Consider the following 16,061-nt stretch of genomic DNA (forward strand, 5'->3'; position numbering starts at 1 on the left):
TTGGACCTGCTACAACAGCTCCACATCCCTCCTGGCCCAGGACACAATTAGCTGCAAGCACACACATGGAATAACAGAATCACAGAACAGCCCAGGTTGGAAGGGACCTCAAGGATCATGAATCTCCAAGCCATCTGTCACATGCAGGGCCACCAACCTCCACATTTCATACCAGCCCAGGCTGCCCAGGGCCCCATCCAACCTGGCCTTGAACACCTCCAGGGATGGACGGGGCATCCACAGCCTCTCTGGGCAGCTGTTCCAGCACCTCACCACTCTCTGTAAAGCACTTCCCCCTGACATCCAACCTCAATCTTCCCTCCCTCAACTTAAAACCATTTCCCCTTGTCCTCCCCTTGTATCTATCCTTTCCAAGAGCTGACTCCCCTCCTGTTTGCAGGCTCCCTTTAGGTACTGAAGGCTGCAATGAGGTCACCCTGCAGCCTTCTTTTCTCCAAGCTGAAGAAGCCCAGGTCCCTCAGCCTGTCTTCATAGGGGAGGTGCTGCAACCCCCTGATCATCTTTGTGGCTCCTCTGGACCCTCCCCAACAGCTCCCTGTCTTTCTTGTACTGGGGGCTCCAGACCTGGACACAGTGCTGTAGATGGGGCCTCACAAGAGTAGAGCAGAGAGGGACAATCACCTCCCTGTCCCTGCTGACCACACCTCTTCTAATGGAGCCCAGGAATCCATCAGAACTCCCAAGTTCTTCTCTGCAGGTCTGCTGTCAGGCAGTTCTTCTCCTAGTCTGTACACAGACGTGGGACTTCCCCAACCCAAGTGCAACACCTTGCACATGGACTTGCTGAGCATCATTAGGTTCTCCTAGGCCCATTTTTCAGGCCTGTCCAGACCTCTTTGGATGGATCCCTTTTATGGTGTCAACTGCAGCAATCAGTTTAGGGTCATCTGAACTGTTGCATCCTATCATCTATGTCACCGATAAAGATAACAAAGACCACCAGTCCCCTGAGGGACCCCTGAGGGACCCCACTCATCACTGGCTTCCACCTGCACCGAGAGACATTGACCACAACCCTCTGGCTGCAACCATCCAACTGATTTCTTATCCACAGAATAGTCCACCCTTTAAATCCTTACTTCTCCAAGTTGGAGATAAGTATGTGGTGTGGGACCATGTCACAAGCCTTGCATAAGTCTAGACAACATCAGTTGCCCTTCCTTTGTCCACTGAAGCCATCACTCCAAGAGTAATGGTTGCTTATAGTGTCCTTGTTAACAGGGCCTGGCGGTAGGCAATAGGAGATGAGGTGGCCATGGATCAATGCTCTTTTAATTACGTACTATGAAATACAATTTTGACTTTAAAAGCAATGGTTTAGCCTATAGAATGAAACAAGCCCTTCTAAAAAGTAGAATTTTGGTTCAGTAGGGAGGTAGAAAACAAAGGTTTAAGTATAAAAACACACTATTTATCTTTTTCTTAACAAATACAAACACATTTTTCATACTTCAGCATAAGAATTGAATTCCCCTTCTCTCTGCTCCACACTCTGAAAACCCAGAAATTTAACTTCTATAACATAATCTTAAACTTCTTCAAAACTCTGACACTGCTCTTCCAATGTGCTCCCAGCACTGGGAGCTGTTGGGTAAGACATTAAAAAACTCAGTACAACAGAAAAGGGCATTATACAAAATCAAATGACCTTCAAGTTTAACATGAAGTTATAAAATAAAATTCATAGTAGGATGAAAGACCTATTTGCCAGTTCTCTGTTCTAGAAGTACGAATAAACCTCTTAGGTTATACGCAAGTTTAAAGTATGTGTTTTAAAAGCCTGATTCTCATCTGCATTCGCAGAGTAGATGCTGTGCTACTGATTTTCTATAAGAAGTGGGTGGATGGATCTCAGCACTGAGCAACAAATGAACGATGGAACAGGATTTTCTGGTTCTGAGGTCTGGGTCACTTCCAGTTTTTATAGATTACTCTACGCAACCTTCAAGAGAGAGTTCATTACCTGAGATCGGTAAGCATTAAAAAATAGTAACTAATTCAAAACTCATCTTTTACTCTCAAAGCTGACAAAGAAGAGATTGAAAACCTCAAAAAAGTAAATTCTTCTGAGATTTCAAATCTGTAGAAATGCTACACTAAACACGTTTGGTTGTGAACATAAGGGCTGATCTGATTATCAGTCAAACAGTATAAAATCTGTCATTTCCTTGAAACAGTTTTTATCCCCGTATCTTGAACACCCAGAGGAGAATTCTGTGTCCAGAAGTTAATCCTGAAGTAAATTGTCTTTGGCTTCCACCAATATCTGAATTTCAGTTTCTTTTTTCAAGGGGTTTTCTTCTTTTGAAAGGGGAGCTTCTCCCCCTGTTGGAGAACATTGAGCACTTCCATAATCCATGCCAGCTGGACCAGTCTGTTCTGGAACCTGGGAGCCATAATCTGGATTACATATTTTAACAACACGAGTCACACTCACCTGCCTTCCTCCATTACCTGAGAGTTCTGTCAAATAAGAAAGAAACACACAGATCAAGCAAGGAAGAAAGCAGCCTGGAACAATATGTTGGATTCTTTATCAAGTTCTTTGGCTTAAAAGCTCAATTACATACTCTACATCTTCTTCCTTTGCTTGATTTAGGCAAACTGGTGGAAGTGATTCTGCAACTTTTTCAGTTTTTGGAGAGTCCCTCAAATCCCAAAGTCATCCCTGATATAAAAAAGCTGTAAAAATGAATACAGAGCTCTGGATCCCAGCCGAGTCTCTGCTCGTGGTGAATGCTTCAGACAGCGTTCATTTCTTACTGCTCTCTTTGTCTCCTTGTCCCACTCCCATTACTCTGATCCCCAAAGTGTGCAGATAATTTTCTCCTCTGAGCATGCTCTCTTCACTATTCTAGGCCAACAATTTAAAACAACCTTTTTCCAAAAGTAACTGGGCACTCTGATGAACGTGGATCTGATGCTCTACCCTCTCACTTAAACTCCTATTAAGATTTGTATTTGACAACCGTCAAGAGGTTCTGGAATGTTCAGATATGCATTCGTTGACACTCTTACCTGTACTTGCAGAGCTGTGCCTGGCTCCACAGCGAAGCTTACACCCTTCTGCAGCTGCATAATGCTGTTGGAAACTTTCTTTCTTATCCCTGTCTTTGTTATTTATTACACTGACTCTTGCAGATCCAGCTGGATTATCCAGGGAGCTGCTGCTTGGGCCAGGAGTTTCCAAGAGATGCTGCTCCTCCTGTTCAGAACTGCTGGAGCTTTGCAATTCCGCATTTCTTACTTTTTTTTGTCACACTGCTTCTCTGTAGAGGAAAACGGCTGAAGCAGAACAATGCAAACTATTAATCTTTTTTAAAAGTGTTAACAAAAAGTGGTCAATACTTATCTAAAGAAACCACTGATAATAGTCATCACTATGCAAATGTACACCAAGTAAAATTCATACTAGCTCATTGGCCATTCAATGAGCTCAATGGACAGGTTATGCGAGTTACACCTTCTACTCTAGCTTGAGGTCCAGGCCACTCCTTCCTCACTGTCCTGCTGTGCAGTTTTCTTATGCTCTCAGTTACATAAAACTGCATGATTTCTGAAGGAAAGGAGTGAGTGACACTCATCAAATCCACTGCTTCAGTTGGTTGTGAGTATGCAAGGGCTGCAATTGAGGAAAGATGGTTCATTAGCAGCAAAATTTGTTGCAGTTACAACAGCTGCTTTTTTAGCTAATGGAGCCTCTGCTCCCAGAATAAACATCGACTGTATGTTTAGTGCATAGTGTTGAAAGTTGTACTCTATTAACTTTACAAGCTGCCATAAATTTCAGTATTAAGAAGACCCTCTGTATAAATTCCTATTATTTCTAGTTTTGTGTAATTGAGAACAGCTCTCACTCATGAACGACTATGGCTGCAGTCGTTTAATCGTAACTATCAGCACTTGATAATGTGTAATATTTACATTACGTGTAAAATATGTAACAAACAAGTTCCAGTAGGAGCACAACGGTTTCACAGTTGTCCAACTCCTCTGGTACACCACATGTTTAAAATCTGAGCAACATGAGAGCTCTGAGCGGGACATCTGCCTTAGTGTATCGCTGTCCTGAGCCCAATTTCATTCCGTGATTTAATAAAGACACTTGAAATGCACACGATGTTCCTGGCATATTTACTTAATTATAAATTTCAGTTGGTGCATGCTTATGTCATCAATGAATCTACATGACTCACAAGTTTCAAAGAGAGCCAGTGCCTGCTAGGATACATAAATCGGTCACCTGCTGGGCTCAAATTAGCAGGAAATGAGGTGACAGTACTTCCAGAGCTGTTTGGTTTTGTTTCATGAATCTTACCTCTTTTTTTGGAGAATAAACAATACCCCATAACAGCAATTATCAGGCCCAATAACAACGACCCTGTCACTGATCCTGAAAATAAAACTGAAGCAGGTAAGTTATATAGCAGGTCAGTCTGACAATGGACTGCATGAGAAGCAATAGCTTTCTGTCCATGGCTATAACAGCTAAATTTGAAAGTGCCAGGGAGGTCTGATGGTCACATTTAATATCTCTGTTGTTACATACCAAAGTCTTGTTTTCAGACTCCACTGGTTCTTAAAACTGAATTTTCCTGTTCTGAAATGTGAAGACAGACTTTTCACCACGGCAATAAAAAGTATCTCATTAAGCTAGGAGCAGTTCATTAAATACAAATTCAGGCAGTCCATAATGCTCTTAAACACAGCTGCCTTTTGGACAGACTATGAACAGCAGAGAATACGTCCACACTTGTGAACGCTATAAAGATTGGGCTGCTGTTAGTCAGGCTTGGCCAAACATCTAACATATAAACCTTTTCTTCCAGCTTTTATAGCACTAACTCTCAGGAAGTGCATTGTATCATCTAATTCCGGGCTTCTTAGAAACACATAAAGAATTACAGTGACTGTGGAATGCGGCAAGGCAGGACAGATGTGACATTATGCAACCCAACACAAGCAGTGTCACTGAATTAACTCAGCTCTTCTGTCTGGGTGCAGGTAATTGGTTTTGGAAAGAAACTGTCAACTAAAGATAATCTTGCTTCCAAGCCAGACAGAAGTGACTTTAAACGAGTTAACAACTTACCAGTGATGTAGGACATGTCAGGCACGGAGTTGAGAATGACAGGCTGTGTTACTACTTCACCATTGCTGGAAGTTGAGCTTTAGCTTGGGGGGAAGAGGTTTATAACAGTGTGAGGCAGAAATGTGGCAACTGAGTCATGGCAAACAGCAACATTCACGCCGTTTCCTGCAACAGCCACTGGTTTACAACTGCAAGAAACAAAAAGAGAAGTTAGGAAAGAAAGCAACCCTGTCTTCAGTTAAAGATTGCTATTAAACAGAATCTGGCTTACACTGTATGTAGTATGCAGCTGGTATCATAAGATTCCTCATCTGAATCTTACCGGGGACAGGGCTTACATTCTGTGTCTGTGTTTCTGTTCCTTAAAAGAAATAGAAAACTCCAGTTAGTCATCTAGTGAGAAATAAGAATGAATAATCTAAGTCTGCGGTGCAGATCCTGAAATTGATACAGAGGCAGTACACAACATACAGTCTGTCATGGGTGAGGTTAATCTGAAACACCCCACCCAAACACAGATCAGAAGATTCATCGGGTGCTATTTTGGTGCTCTTGGTAGCCAGCCATTTTCAGACTGTTAAAACCTACCAAAATGTTAAAAAGGGGGCATTAGAGACAACAGTGGAGCTTTTTCCCACTAGTCCCTGGTAGGCTGATCACCTACTGAACTCTGTTGGAGCTCTGTATTATTATCCTTAATTATATCCAACGTTCTACATCTTTGGATATTATTTATCATCTTGAGACAGCTGTGCTTATCAGAGTGGTGAATTTCAACATCTAATACACAGAGACTCATTCTACAGGGCAGCACAGAGTCACCATCGCCTAATTAAACCAAAATTCAGCTGGAAGCTCTGCTTGTGTTGGGGAGCTTTCTGGTATGTCAACAAAAGGCACCCATATTCTGTTCCCTTGGACATTCCCCTTGGTAATACTGTTGTGCCATGTACTGCCTACTTGCTGTGACAACACTTCCATTCAAATGAACACGTAGCTGTAGGGAATTAAATGAATATTCCTGTAATTTACTCAGTTGGAAGCAGATTTGGAAACAACTGTAGGAATTAAGACACCATTCCTATAATTCATCAAATTGGAGGCAGATTTAGAAACATTTACGACTATGAAGGCAACAAATAACCATCTTCAAACCATACAACCATTGTGTGTGTGAGTTCTGAGAGCTGAGAATTAAATTACCTCTTCTGGAGACTCGGTAACCTTTCCCCCATTTTTTATGCACTTTACATCTTTGAAATGCAGTACTTGCTGGGTGGGCAGCTGCAGGTCCTGTCCTGTGATAGCGTGCACGTGTGACGCTCTACAAATCCTGTTTTGAAAACAAGAATAAAACAAGATTACATTTGCAACACTTCAAATTGTGGTCTGCAATGTTTTGGGTGAATATGAGGCGTGCTCACACACCACAAACTAAAGACAATTTTGCAGTTTCTGGCTAGAATATCATCTTAAAGCAAATACACTACGGGCCCCAACATCTACATTTTTAGAAGAGTTTTGTCTGTCTAGAGAGGTGAAATTTGCATCCATACCAGTCACACTTGAAACTCTCTGTCTGCAGCTGCATCACAGCGTATCATAACCATACATACACCTCCAAGGCCGTGCTCTTAATTTTTTTCCAAAATTTAACAAGCAGCAAAAGCATTAAGAACAGGACTATACAGGTGACAGACAAACACTCTACGAGTTTTCCCAGTCACATTTCATAGAATCATAGAACGAAAGGGTTGGAAAGGACCTGCAAGATCACTTAGTCCAACCGTCCTCCTTTAAACCAAGCCATCTCTTTGGGCAGGCTGTAAAAGGCAAACACCTCCTTCACAATGCACAGGTACCTTTCCTGCAGGGTGGAGAGCAAGCAAAGCACTGAGGAGACAGATTCTGGATGGCTGTATGGCTGTCAGGTAAACAAGGGATGCACTTTGTGTCCATGCTGCCACCGCAGCTCTCTGCCTTACGTTGACCTGTAAGAAACAAAACAACCAAAGCAATGAGTTTCTGCAGCTCCTAGCACTCCAAGCAATACCAGGATCTGCTCAATTTCAGCTTCTCCAGGATCACAGTGCGGTGAACAGACAGGTTTTAGCAAGTGGTTTTTGGTGAGAGGCAAACCAATGCTTCTCACCAGAAACAGAGTTGAGTGCAGTAGTTACAATCAGTATGAGCTCTTAAGTATTCTTTTTAAAGAATGAAAAACAGTCAGGCGCCATTTCCCCCTTGTACGAAAAAAAAGAAGAAGATAACAGCCAGTGTCTCATATCCTGCACAGAAATAGCCTGAAGAGTCATCAGGAAGAGGCATCGTTAAGAAAGTCTTTGGAACTTCTTGGAAAATCTCCATTCTTCAAAACAAGTGGCCCTGGAGGTGAGCCAGGGAAATTGCTTCCCAAGTTTGTTTTTCCATGTACTTACTTGCAGCCTCCTCCTCCATCCTGCTAATGACATCCTGCTAATGACTTTAGGCTAAAAATTTTGATGCATTATTATTAAAAAACAATAATAATTCAAATTCATAGCAACAAAAATAAAGATCTTTGGCCCTCCTACAAGACATTGCCCAGAGTCAAAACAATAAAATTAATCTTAGAATCACAGAATCCTAGAATGGTTGGGTTGGAAGGGACCTCAAAGACCATTCAGTCTCAATCCCTGCCATGGGAGGCTGCCCCCCACCAGCTCAGGCTGTCCAGGGCCCATCTGTGGCCTTGGGCACCTCCAGGGATGGGGCACCCACAGCTCTGGGCAGCAGTGCCAGCTCCTCACTGCCCTCTGAGTAAAAGATTTCTTCCTAAAATCCAACCTAAATCTCCCCTCTTTTAGTTTAAATTAAGGGGAGGAGGTATTCTTACAGACTTAACAAACTACAACAGAAAAAAGTTTCAATTACAAATTACCATCTTTCCCTTACTGTGTTTTTCACGAGTGATGCTTGACAGATCCCTCAGGATGTTTTCAGTTAATTCAAACAACTGTGGCTGTTTCAGCACATACTGATCTCCTGCTTAAACTTCCGGATCTCTCTGACAGGAACTCAACGCTTATGGAGACAAATTCTATTTGCTCAGCATGTTGTGAGACAAATACACAGGGCTTTTTTTGCTGCCTTTAACACAACCATACAATGCCAGCTTTTTGCAAAAGCTCTGTTAAAGTATCCACAGGGCATTACCTGTACCATAAAATAAATAAATAAACAACCACTCTCCACAAACTCCAATCTGCAATCAACTTTTGCTAACAAAGGAACATTAATAATGGTCAGTGCAGTGTCAGACATAGCCTCAGAGCAGGCAGTTTTCGTAGTCTTGTACCTGGTCTCTCTCTGATAGACATCTGCAGCGTCTGATTTATCTAAAAGACAACAAAACTCCCTTAATGAGCAATCAGAGATTAACCTGCCCAGTGGAAAGCCCCTTGTGTAAGTGACATGTCAAAGTACAGAAATCAAGCTCTACCTCACGCTCTGTTTTGCAATTTATCTGTTGTTCGTGGGCTTTGTTTTCATGTGGGTCTCAGGCTGGAGGGGCTCTGAGCACTGATGGAGCTGTGGGTGCCCCTGTTCATTGCAGGCAGTTGGACCAAGCAGCCTTTTAAGGGTCCCTTCCAAGCCAAGCCATTCTGCAATTCTACGTTGTTTAGTTTTTGTAATTTCACTACTGTTCCATTTCTTTTTTTTTTTAACAGTTCAGTTAAAAATGCTTCAATCAAAATACCATCAAAAGCTGTGGTTACAAGTACACAATCCTCCTGATAAGCCCCAGCCAAGTTAAACTTGCAGGAGAATGCCAATTCTGACTAACAGTGTGTCCCGTTGGAAAATATTTTTTAAGCATTTTATTGTCTTCCTGATGAGAGCGAATAATAACAGCAAAAACTGGATGCTTTTCAGGTGTGTCAGTAACCAAAATGTGGTATGGTCATCTGAGCACTGGCTGAATTTGGCTGTGTAAAAGAATAATTTAAATTAGAACCTACCTGGAGGGCACTTGCTGCAACATTTCTCAAGTCTTTCTTCATAGAATTCAGTGCTGGGGTCTCTGCATTGTGCAGACTGTGGTGCATAAGGCAGTGAATAATTCCAGGAGAAATTAAAGGAAAATCATTAGTCACCAATCCATCCTGGCCCTTCAGTGTAGTCAAAGAGACTCTTAAAGGTCAGGGAAGGATTGACCTTTTTCTCATGACTCAGCATGAGAAAATACCAGAGGAAAACTTCAATTCTTACCTTTGTGATTGCGGGGAGCTGCATTTTCTACAAAACAGCTCAGTGAAAAGTCAGTAGAATCCCTAAGGTTGGAAAAGAGCTCTAAGATCACGCAGTCCAACCCCAACCCATCCCACCATGCCCACTGGGCAGTCCCTCAGAGCCACAACTGTGTTGAGCACCTGCAGGGATGGTGACCCCACCACCAATCAACGCTGCTCGATGACTTCAATGAACAAATGTGAAAATACCCAAGGGCCTCCTCTGCAAAAGGAAATAGGCACTCAATGAGCGAGAGAAAAGAAGCAAATGTTAGGTGGCAGAAGTGTAGGAGTTTCCTGCTAGAGCAGAGAGGAGCTGCTCAAGGCATACACAACTGGCTGAGGAGATTGTTCCATGTATAACCTACACGCCTAGAGAAGTACTTAAAATATATGATGAAAAAGAGAAATCAAAACAGGAACAAGCCCTTTGAAGGCCAGTAATGAAAATATCCTTCCTTCTTACTGAAAAACATTGATTATCTATTGTGTTTTCACATTAGAAGACTTAACACTTGGCACTCTCAACAATTGCTCAATGGGAACCCAACATTTTTTTTATGCAGCATCTTGAAATGCAGCTTCCAGCGAAGAAAACTGAGTTAATAAAGGGGCTTTGGCACAAGGATTGAAGACTTTGAAGCAGAACCATGAGGTTGGCTTCAACATTACCAATGAGATAACCAAAAAACTTAGGCTTTTCAATACCTTCTAGGTTTGCTGATGACTGTTAATGCTGAAGTTGGTAACAGGCAATGAGTTATAGAGGTACAACACTATTTGCAAATGTGAGCTGATAATGTACTCTGCTGAAGGGCAGGAAACGGGCTCTGCTATCAAAACTATTTCATGTTCTTTCGCTTATTAAAGAAAGATCAAAGTTGCATTTTTGCTGTCGCTATGATACACTTCATTAATGCACATACTGAAGAGCCTTTTTAAAGAGGAAAATTTCACTGAAAACACATACAAAAAAAAAAAAAAAAAAGAGAGAGAGAAGGAAATGCATCAAACCACATCACAGGTTATCCTGCTGGTAAGGCTTCCCAGCAAAATAATGTTGTTATCACATCCTCTGTGTTCTCTGCTGCAATTACTGTCCGGAGTGTTAGAGGCACAAGAAAAACTGCTGCTCAATGGGTCACATCTGCTCCTCTTAACTTGTGCTTGAAAGGATATTTCTGCTGACTGATAACAACTCTAAAGTTCATCTGCTGAGCTGTGGCTCTCAGTGGTGTGCAGTTCACAATTTCTTGCCAAATTACGTTAAAGACCATTATGGGAAAACCAAAAGGACTCAGTGATTCACAATCATCGAATCATTAAGGTTGGAAAAGACCTCCAACACCATCCAAGTCCAACCACCCTCAGTATTGCTCACTAAGCCATGTCCCTTTAGTGCCACAATCTCCACAGTTCTTGACCCCTTCCACCTCCCTAGGCAGCCCATGCCAGTACCTGACCACTCTTCTGGAGAAGCAGCTCTTCCTAATATCCAACCCACTGCTGGGTGATGGGATTTGGAAGACTTCATTTAATTTGAGAGGTGCAATTGGAAGGTGAAACACTTCATCCCTCTAGTAGCAGAGGCACAAACGTTAGTAAGCATCTCCACTGCAATGCCAATCAGTCATATTAGGCAACACATCTTGGTGCTGGGATATCAGCACTAGAAAGATGAGAGATAGCCCAAAGTATCAAGGGGTTACTTCTGGGCTTGCCCTTGACTGCACAACTCACTGAAGAGACTTTTGCAATGCCTGTGTATTAGGCAGTAACTGAGAAGTTACATCCAAAAAACCATCCAAATTACTCAAGATCCTCTCTCCAGAGCTGCTGCATTGTTTGCATCACTTTCCCATCTGCTCTACAGACTTCCACGAGACAAGATTTGTCACTGAGAAGAGAGGACTAAAAGCAGCCGCCGTCCACCTAAGAGGTCAGTGCTGACTCTTCTGAATATGCCTACACAATTGCTTCCAAGATTCCCTCTATCTTACCCACAGGGAGATAAATTAGCAGAGTACATCACTGCCTTGTGACTTTCAGGTTAGCACCTGCAGTGGAACAGCACAAGTGAAAGCCTACATATGGAGGTCAACCGCAACCGAGAGCCCAATATCTGTGCCAGAGCTGAGCCTGAGTCACAATGGGAATTCAGACTTCTTCAGAACTAAAGGAGATGAGAACATGGCTCTACACACAGGTGAGGAAGGACAAGATCAGAAATCATGGCATATGACAATGAAAAGCATTCCCTAAGTGCTGAGTGCTAATTAGAGCAGAAGTTATTTCTGTTACCTCTTGCCTTACAGCTTGTATCCATGGACTTCATCTGTAATTATATTTGAGAACTTCAATACTAGAAATAAAACAAGCTTATGATATATATATTTATATATTCAGCCATTTGTATAACTTTCCCTTCCACTCAACGCAGTCATCCAAAACAAAGAGATTGATCCATGTTTTTTAAACCTAACTCACATTTCTACACCTTTTCTCCTTCAGTCTTCAAACTGATGCTGTCAAACAAAGTAGCTTGAACAGGAACTGCATCTGACATTCTTAACGCATGTGAAACCACAATGAAGTCACCAAAGACTGATGTAAACATCTGTTGCTATGGAAAAGTCTCAGAGTACAGAGATACCACTTGCTGAGCCACCAAATGTGCTAAAGACAGGAAAAAAAATAAAAAACCCACAAAATTCTACTGAAAATATGTATACTGGTCACTTAGAGAAAGAATTCAATGGTAGGTCGTCTTAAAAAACTGCAGTTCTCACCCAGATCAGCAGGAGTTGTACCAGGACATCAGGCTTTACTAGTAAGACTCAGAGCATCTTTTAAAGTTGTTTTTCTTCACGTATCACTGCAAGGTTGGGTTAAGATTAAGATCCATGATTGGAATTGTTCTCCCATTCTATGGGAAGGTACACACAACAGAAAGCTTCGGGTCCTTCTCCCTCCATATAAATTAGAGGGGGGAAACAAGAAAAAGCGTGTCACTCAGGAGCTATTGCTCTGCCAGCTTTTCTCCTTGAAAGATAAAAATCTGCTCTCTTTAGTTGAGTAAAAACTGATGCACAGTGGCCATTTGCAGCATTTGGTTTGCCAGGAGCCTGAAGGCCATGCAAAAAGTGACACGGAAGCTTTCCTCTGTGCTCTTTACCATGAGAGCATCATGCTTAGGGTGAGAGAAGAGTTAGCTCCTTTTGAATGCAAGCCCTCTGTTGAGGGAGGCAGCAAGAAGCATGGCAAACCTCCATGCTCACTCTCTGGTGAGAAAGTCTACCACGGTTCCAATATTCCCACACCCATCCTACCCTACTGTGTCCAAGGTATTTGGAATTATGGGATCACTTGTGTTGGAACGGACCCTTCAAGGCTATGAGGTCCAACTAACTGGAAGGAACAGTGACACCCACAGCTCCATCAGTGCTCAGAGCCCCATGCAGCCACTTAGTGAACCAATAGTGCCACCATACAACCCAGGGCTGAACTCAGCCTTTGCCTTACCTATAGGCTCAACTACTGTGATGAAAGAAACATGGAAATGACACCCGTGACACAAAAAGACCCAATGAACTGAGACAGACTCTGAGCAACAGGACAAGGAGAAACGGCATCCAACTAAAAGAAGAGAGATTGAGATTGAATATAAGGAAGATTTTTTTCAGTGAGGGCAGTGAGGCACTGCACAGAGTGCCCAGAGAGGAGGTGCAGGCACCCAAGGTCAGGGGATGGGGCTGTGAGCACTGATGGAGCTGTGGGTGTCCCTGCTCAGTGCAGGGTTGGACCTGATGGCCTTTAGGGTCCCTTCCAGCTCCAACCATTCTGTGGTTTTGGGGTCTCTAAAGTCTTTTCCACGTTTACCTTATGCACTTTAAAATCAGATGGAAAAAGGTTAGTGATGTATCAGCATAGCATAAACCCAATCAAAGACCCCACTGAGCTCTTTGGTCTAAATAACTGAAGGACTCCTTTAACCACAGAATTCAGTAAAATCATGGAACAGCCACAGCTGCATCACATCAGCTCTTACAAGTACAACCAAGGGCTCTGCTATGTACATAGCGATGGTGCGAGGGATGTAGCAGAGCACGACGAGCTTTTTTCAAGCCCCTTTGTCGAGGCTTTGGGAAGCTAGAAAACACCAACTGCAAAGCCAAAGGGAGCGGGGCGAGCTTGGACCATGATTGGACCGTGCTTGGAAGCGCTGCCCGAGGCTCCCGAAGCGCTCCGAGCTCCGCCCGCCGCCCCCCGGCTGCCCCCCGCACTCACCCTGCCGCCTGCGGCGCGGAGCAGCGCGGCCAGGAGCGCCCAGCAAGGCTCCATCACGGTGAGGGCTGGGCGGAGCTGAGGCTCTGTGACAGAACCCGGAGCCGCTCCGCTGCCGGCAGGGCTGAAACGAGGGGTTGCCCGCCAGCGAGAGACCGCGGGGGTTGGAGCCGACGGAGGGATGTTAAAAGCTGCGTGGCTTCCAAGATGCTCCGAGGAGCTGCAATGGAGCTGTTGGAGAAGAGACAGGACATCGCAGACACAAGAAGTGCGGCTGTAGGGTAAAAATCCAGGGCGTGTTTAATTCATATCACACCGAGATTGAAGTTACGGAGGTTGCAAGGCTGATTGTTCATCCAGAAAATTGTTATAAGGAAAAAACCCAAAGGTTCGTTTATGCCCAGCCCTGAAATACAGCCTGATTGCTGAGCATCCCTCAGCAGCGACAGTCAGGTGAGCGCGGTCATTCCGAGGCTGTGGATGAACAAATTGCTGTCCTTTAACACGAAACTGTCATTGCTGTGTTGTTCTAGAAGGAATGATACGTGCTGGGCAGAATGAACACTTGCTGGAAGCGAGGGAATGGTCTCCAGTCTTTAACGGGAAGTTTTCGGTTCCTCCTCCCATTGCTGTTTTAGTATGCACAACCTCTGCCCCCAAAACACATGAATTCCATTTCCTCCTCCCCTCCCATTGCTCCCATTGATGTGGCAGCACTGACGGACACAGGAAATTGCCATCTGAGCATTCCTGAACGCAACAAACCCAGGACAAACAGAAGGACATACAGCTCACTCACTGCCTCTCCTGCAGGACAGACTACATGGAGTGACAGCGGGTGTTTCTAGGAATTATATTATGTTCTGGACTAGCAGAGAAGACCAGAATTCAAGTAAATACAGGAACTAAGAGCACTTGGAATTAGAACCAGGTCTCAAACGTACCATGTACAGGTAGATCATCCATTGCTGGATGTCAACGACGAGGTCCAATAATGCTGAGATTCTCCCACTTCATTTCTGGGGCTGTGGGCCCAAGAAAGCATCAATTTCTTGTGATTTATTTCTTCAGTCACAAAATCTGCATAACATACATTCTCTTATATGCTGAGGTTGAATGGATGAAGGACATCCAGTGTAATTCATGAAGATTTTCATAAAGCCAAAGAGGCTCCATACCTAAAGGTCATTAATAAAACTAAGTCATCCTAGAGTCAGCTTAGGAAAGGCCAGTTTAAGGATTTCCCAAAAGATTACGGGACAGGAAAGTCGGAGCTGTTCAGAAAGCAGGAAGGAAAGAGCACGGCACAACAGTCATCTTTCAGGATAGAGAACAGGTGGCAGTGGGGTCATAGGAATCAGTGCTGGGGTCAGTTTTAGGCAGAAGCTTAGAAAAATCATAGGATGATTTAACTTAGAAAATCATAGAATGACACAGCTTAGAAGGGACCTTAAAGATCACAGAGTTTCAGATCCCAACACCAACTCAGGCTGCTCAGGGCCCCATCCATGACCCTGGGCACCTCCAGGGATGGGGCATCTGTGGGCTGCAATGCCAGAGCCTCACTGCCCTCTGAGTAAAGAATTTCATCCTAATATCCAACCTGAATCTCCTCTCTCTTTTGACTTTGAACCATTCCCCCTTATCCTATCCTTCCCTGTCTTGGATGGTCTTCTGAAGTCACCTGTGCAAGGAAAACAACTCTGGGCAGCCTGGTCTGGTGGTTGGTAACCCTGCCCACGGCAGGGGATTTGAAACTAGATGATCTTTGAGGTCCTTTTCAACCCAATTCTATGATTCTATGAACAACAACATATATGTATCTCCTCTTCTTAAATGTATGGTTCAGGTCTCCACATCTCCACCAGTCCATAGTGAGGTGAGAGAAGATAAGGATGAGGCCAACTAAAATGACCAAGGCAATGAAGTGACTTAGATAAGAAATATAAAGTGATAGGAATGGGGAGGATGAGGCAAGAGGCAAGAATCATTGAGGCAACTCAGCGTTGCATTACGTTCTGTAACACAGGAACTAGTGACACTGCAGTCAGTCAGAAGTCAGCTTAAAAGCAGTATCTAAGTACTCCTTTACACAGTGAGAGGTAACTGTCAGTAATCTGCTGTCATGAGGTGGTTGTGGAGGAACATTATACCAGGAAACTCAAAAGAGATTTAAAACACCAAGCAATGGCAACAAGAACACTAAAGGCTGAGTCAAACTTCAATGTTCTCGGTCCAGTTCCAGCTGATGCTGCAGAATTAGGAGGCATGACAAGAGCAGATAGCACTTACGTGCTTTCCCTAAATAGCACAGAGATAAAATATTAGGCAACTTGCACGGTGAGCCTGGCCTGAGGAGGTGATTTTGTGCTTCTCTATTCCTTTTGTTGGCT

General features: G+C 43.6%; 1 protein-coding gene across 1 annotated transcript; it reads right to left on the reverse strand.

Annotated features, from left to right (window-relative positions):
* Positions 1 to 1,279: 1,279 nt before the first annotated feature.
* Positions 1,280 to 16,050, reverse strand: TNFRSF1B (TNF receptor superfamily member 1B). Its single transcript, XM_052692135.1, is given in 13 exon segments — positions 1,280 to 2,239; positions 2,241 to 2,484; positions 3,040 to 3,274; positions 3,277 to 3,306; positions 3,600 to 3,643; positions 4,340 to 4,414; positions 5,114 to 5,301; positions 5,385 to 5,474; positions 6,277 to 6,366; positions 6,368 to 6,446; positions 6,976 to 7,104; positions 9,115 to 9,219; positions 13,674 to 16,050. Coding segments are annotated over 13 exon segments (1,419 nt in total). The 5' UTR covers positions 13,726 to 16,050; the 3' UTR covers positions 1,280 to 2,181.
* Positions 16,051 to 16,061: the final 11 nt, after the last annotated feature.

The sequence above is a fragment of the Tympanuchus pallidicinctus genome, unplaced genomic scaffold (genome assembly GCF_026119805.1).
Source record: "Tympanuchus pallidicinctus isolate F22 unplaced genomic scaffold, pur_lepc_1.0 scaffold29, whole genome shotgun sequence".
NCBI lineage: Eukaryota > Metazoa > Chordata > Aves > Galliformes > Phasianidae > Tympanuchus > Tympanuchus pallidicinctus.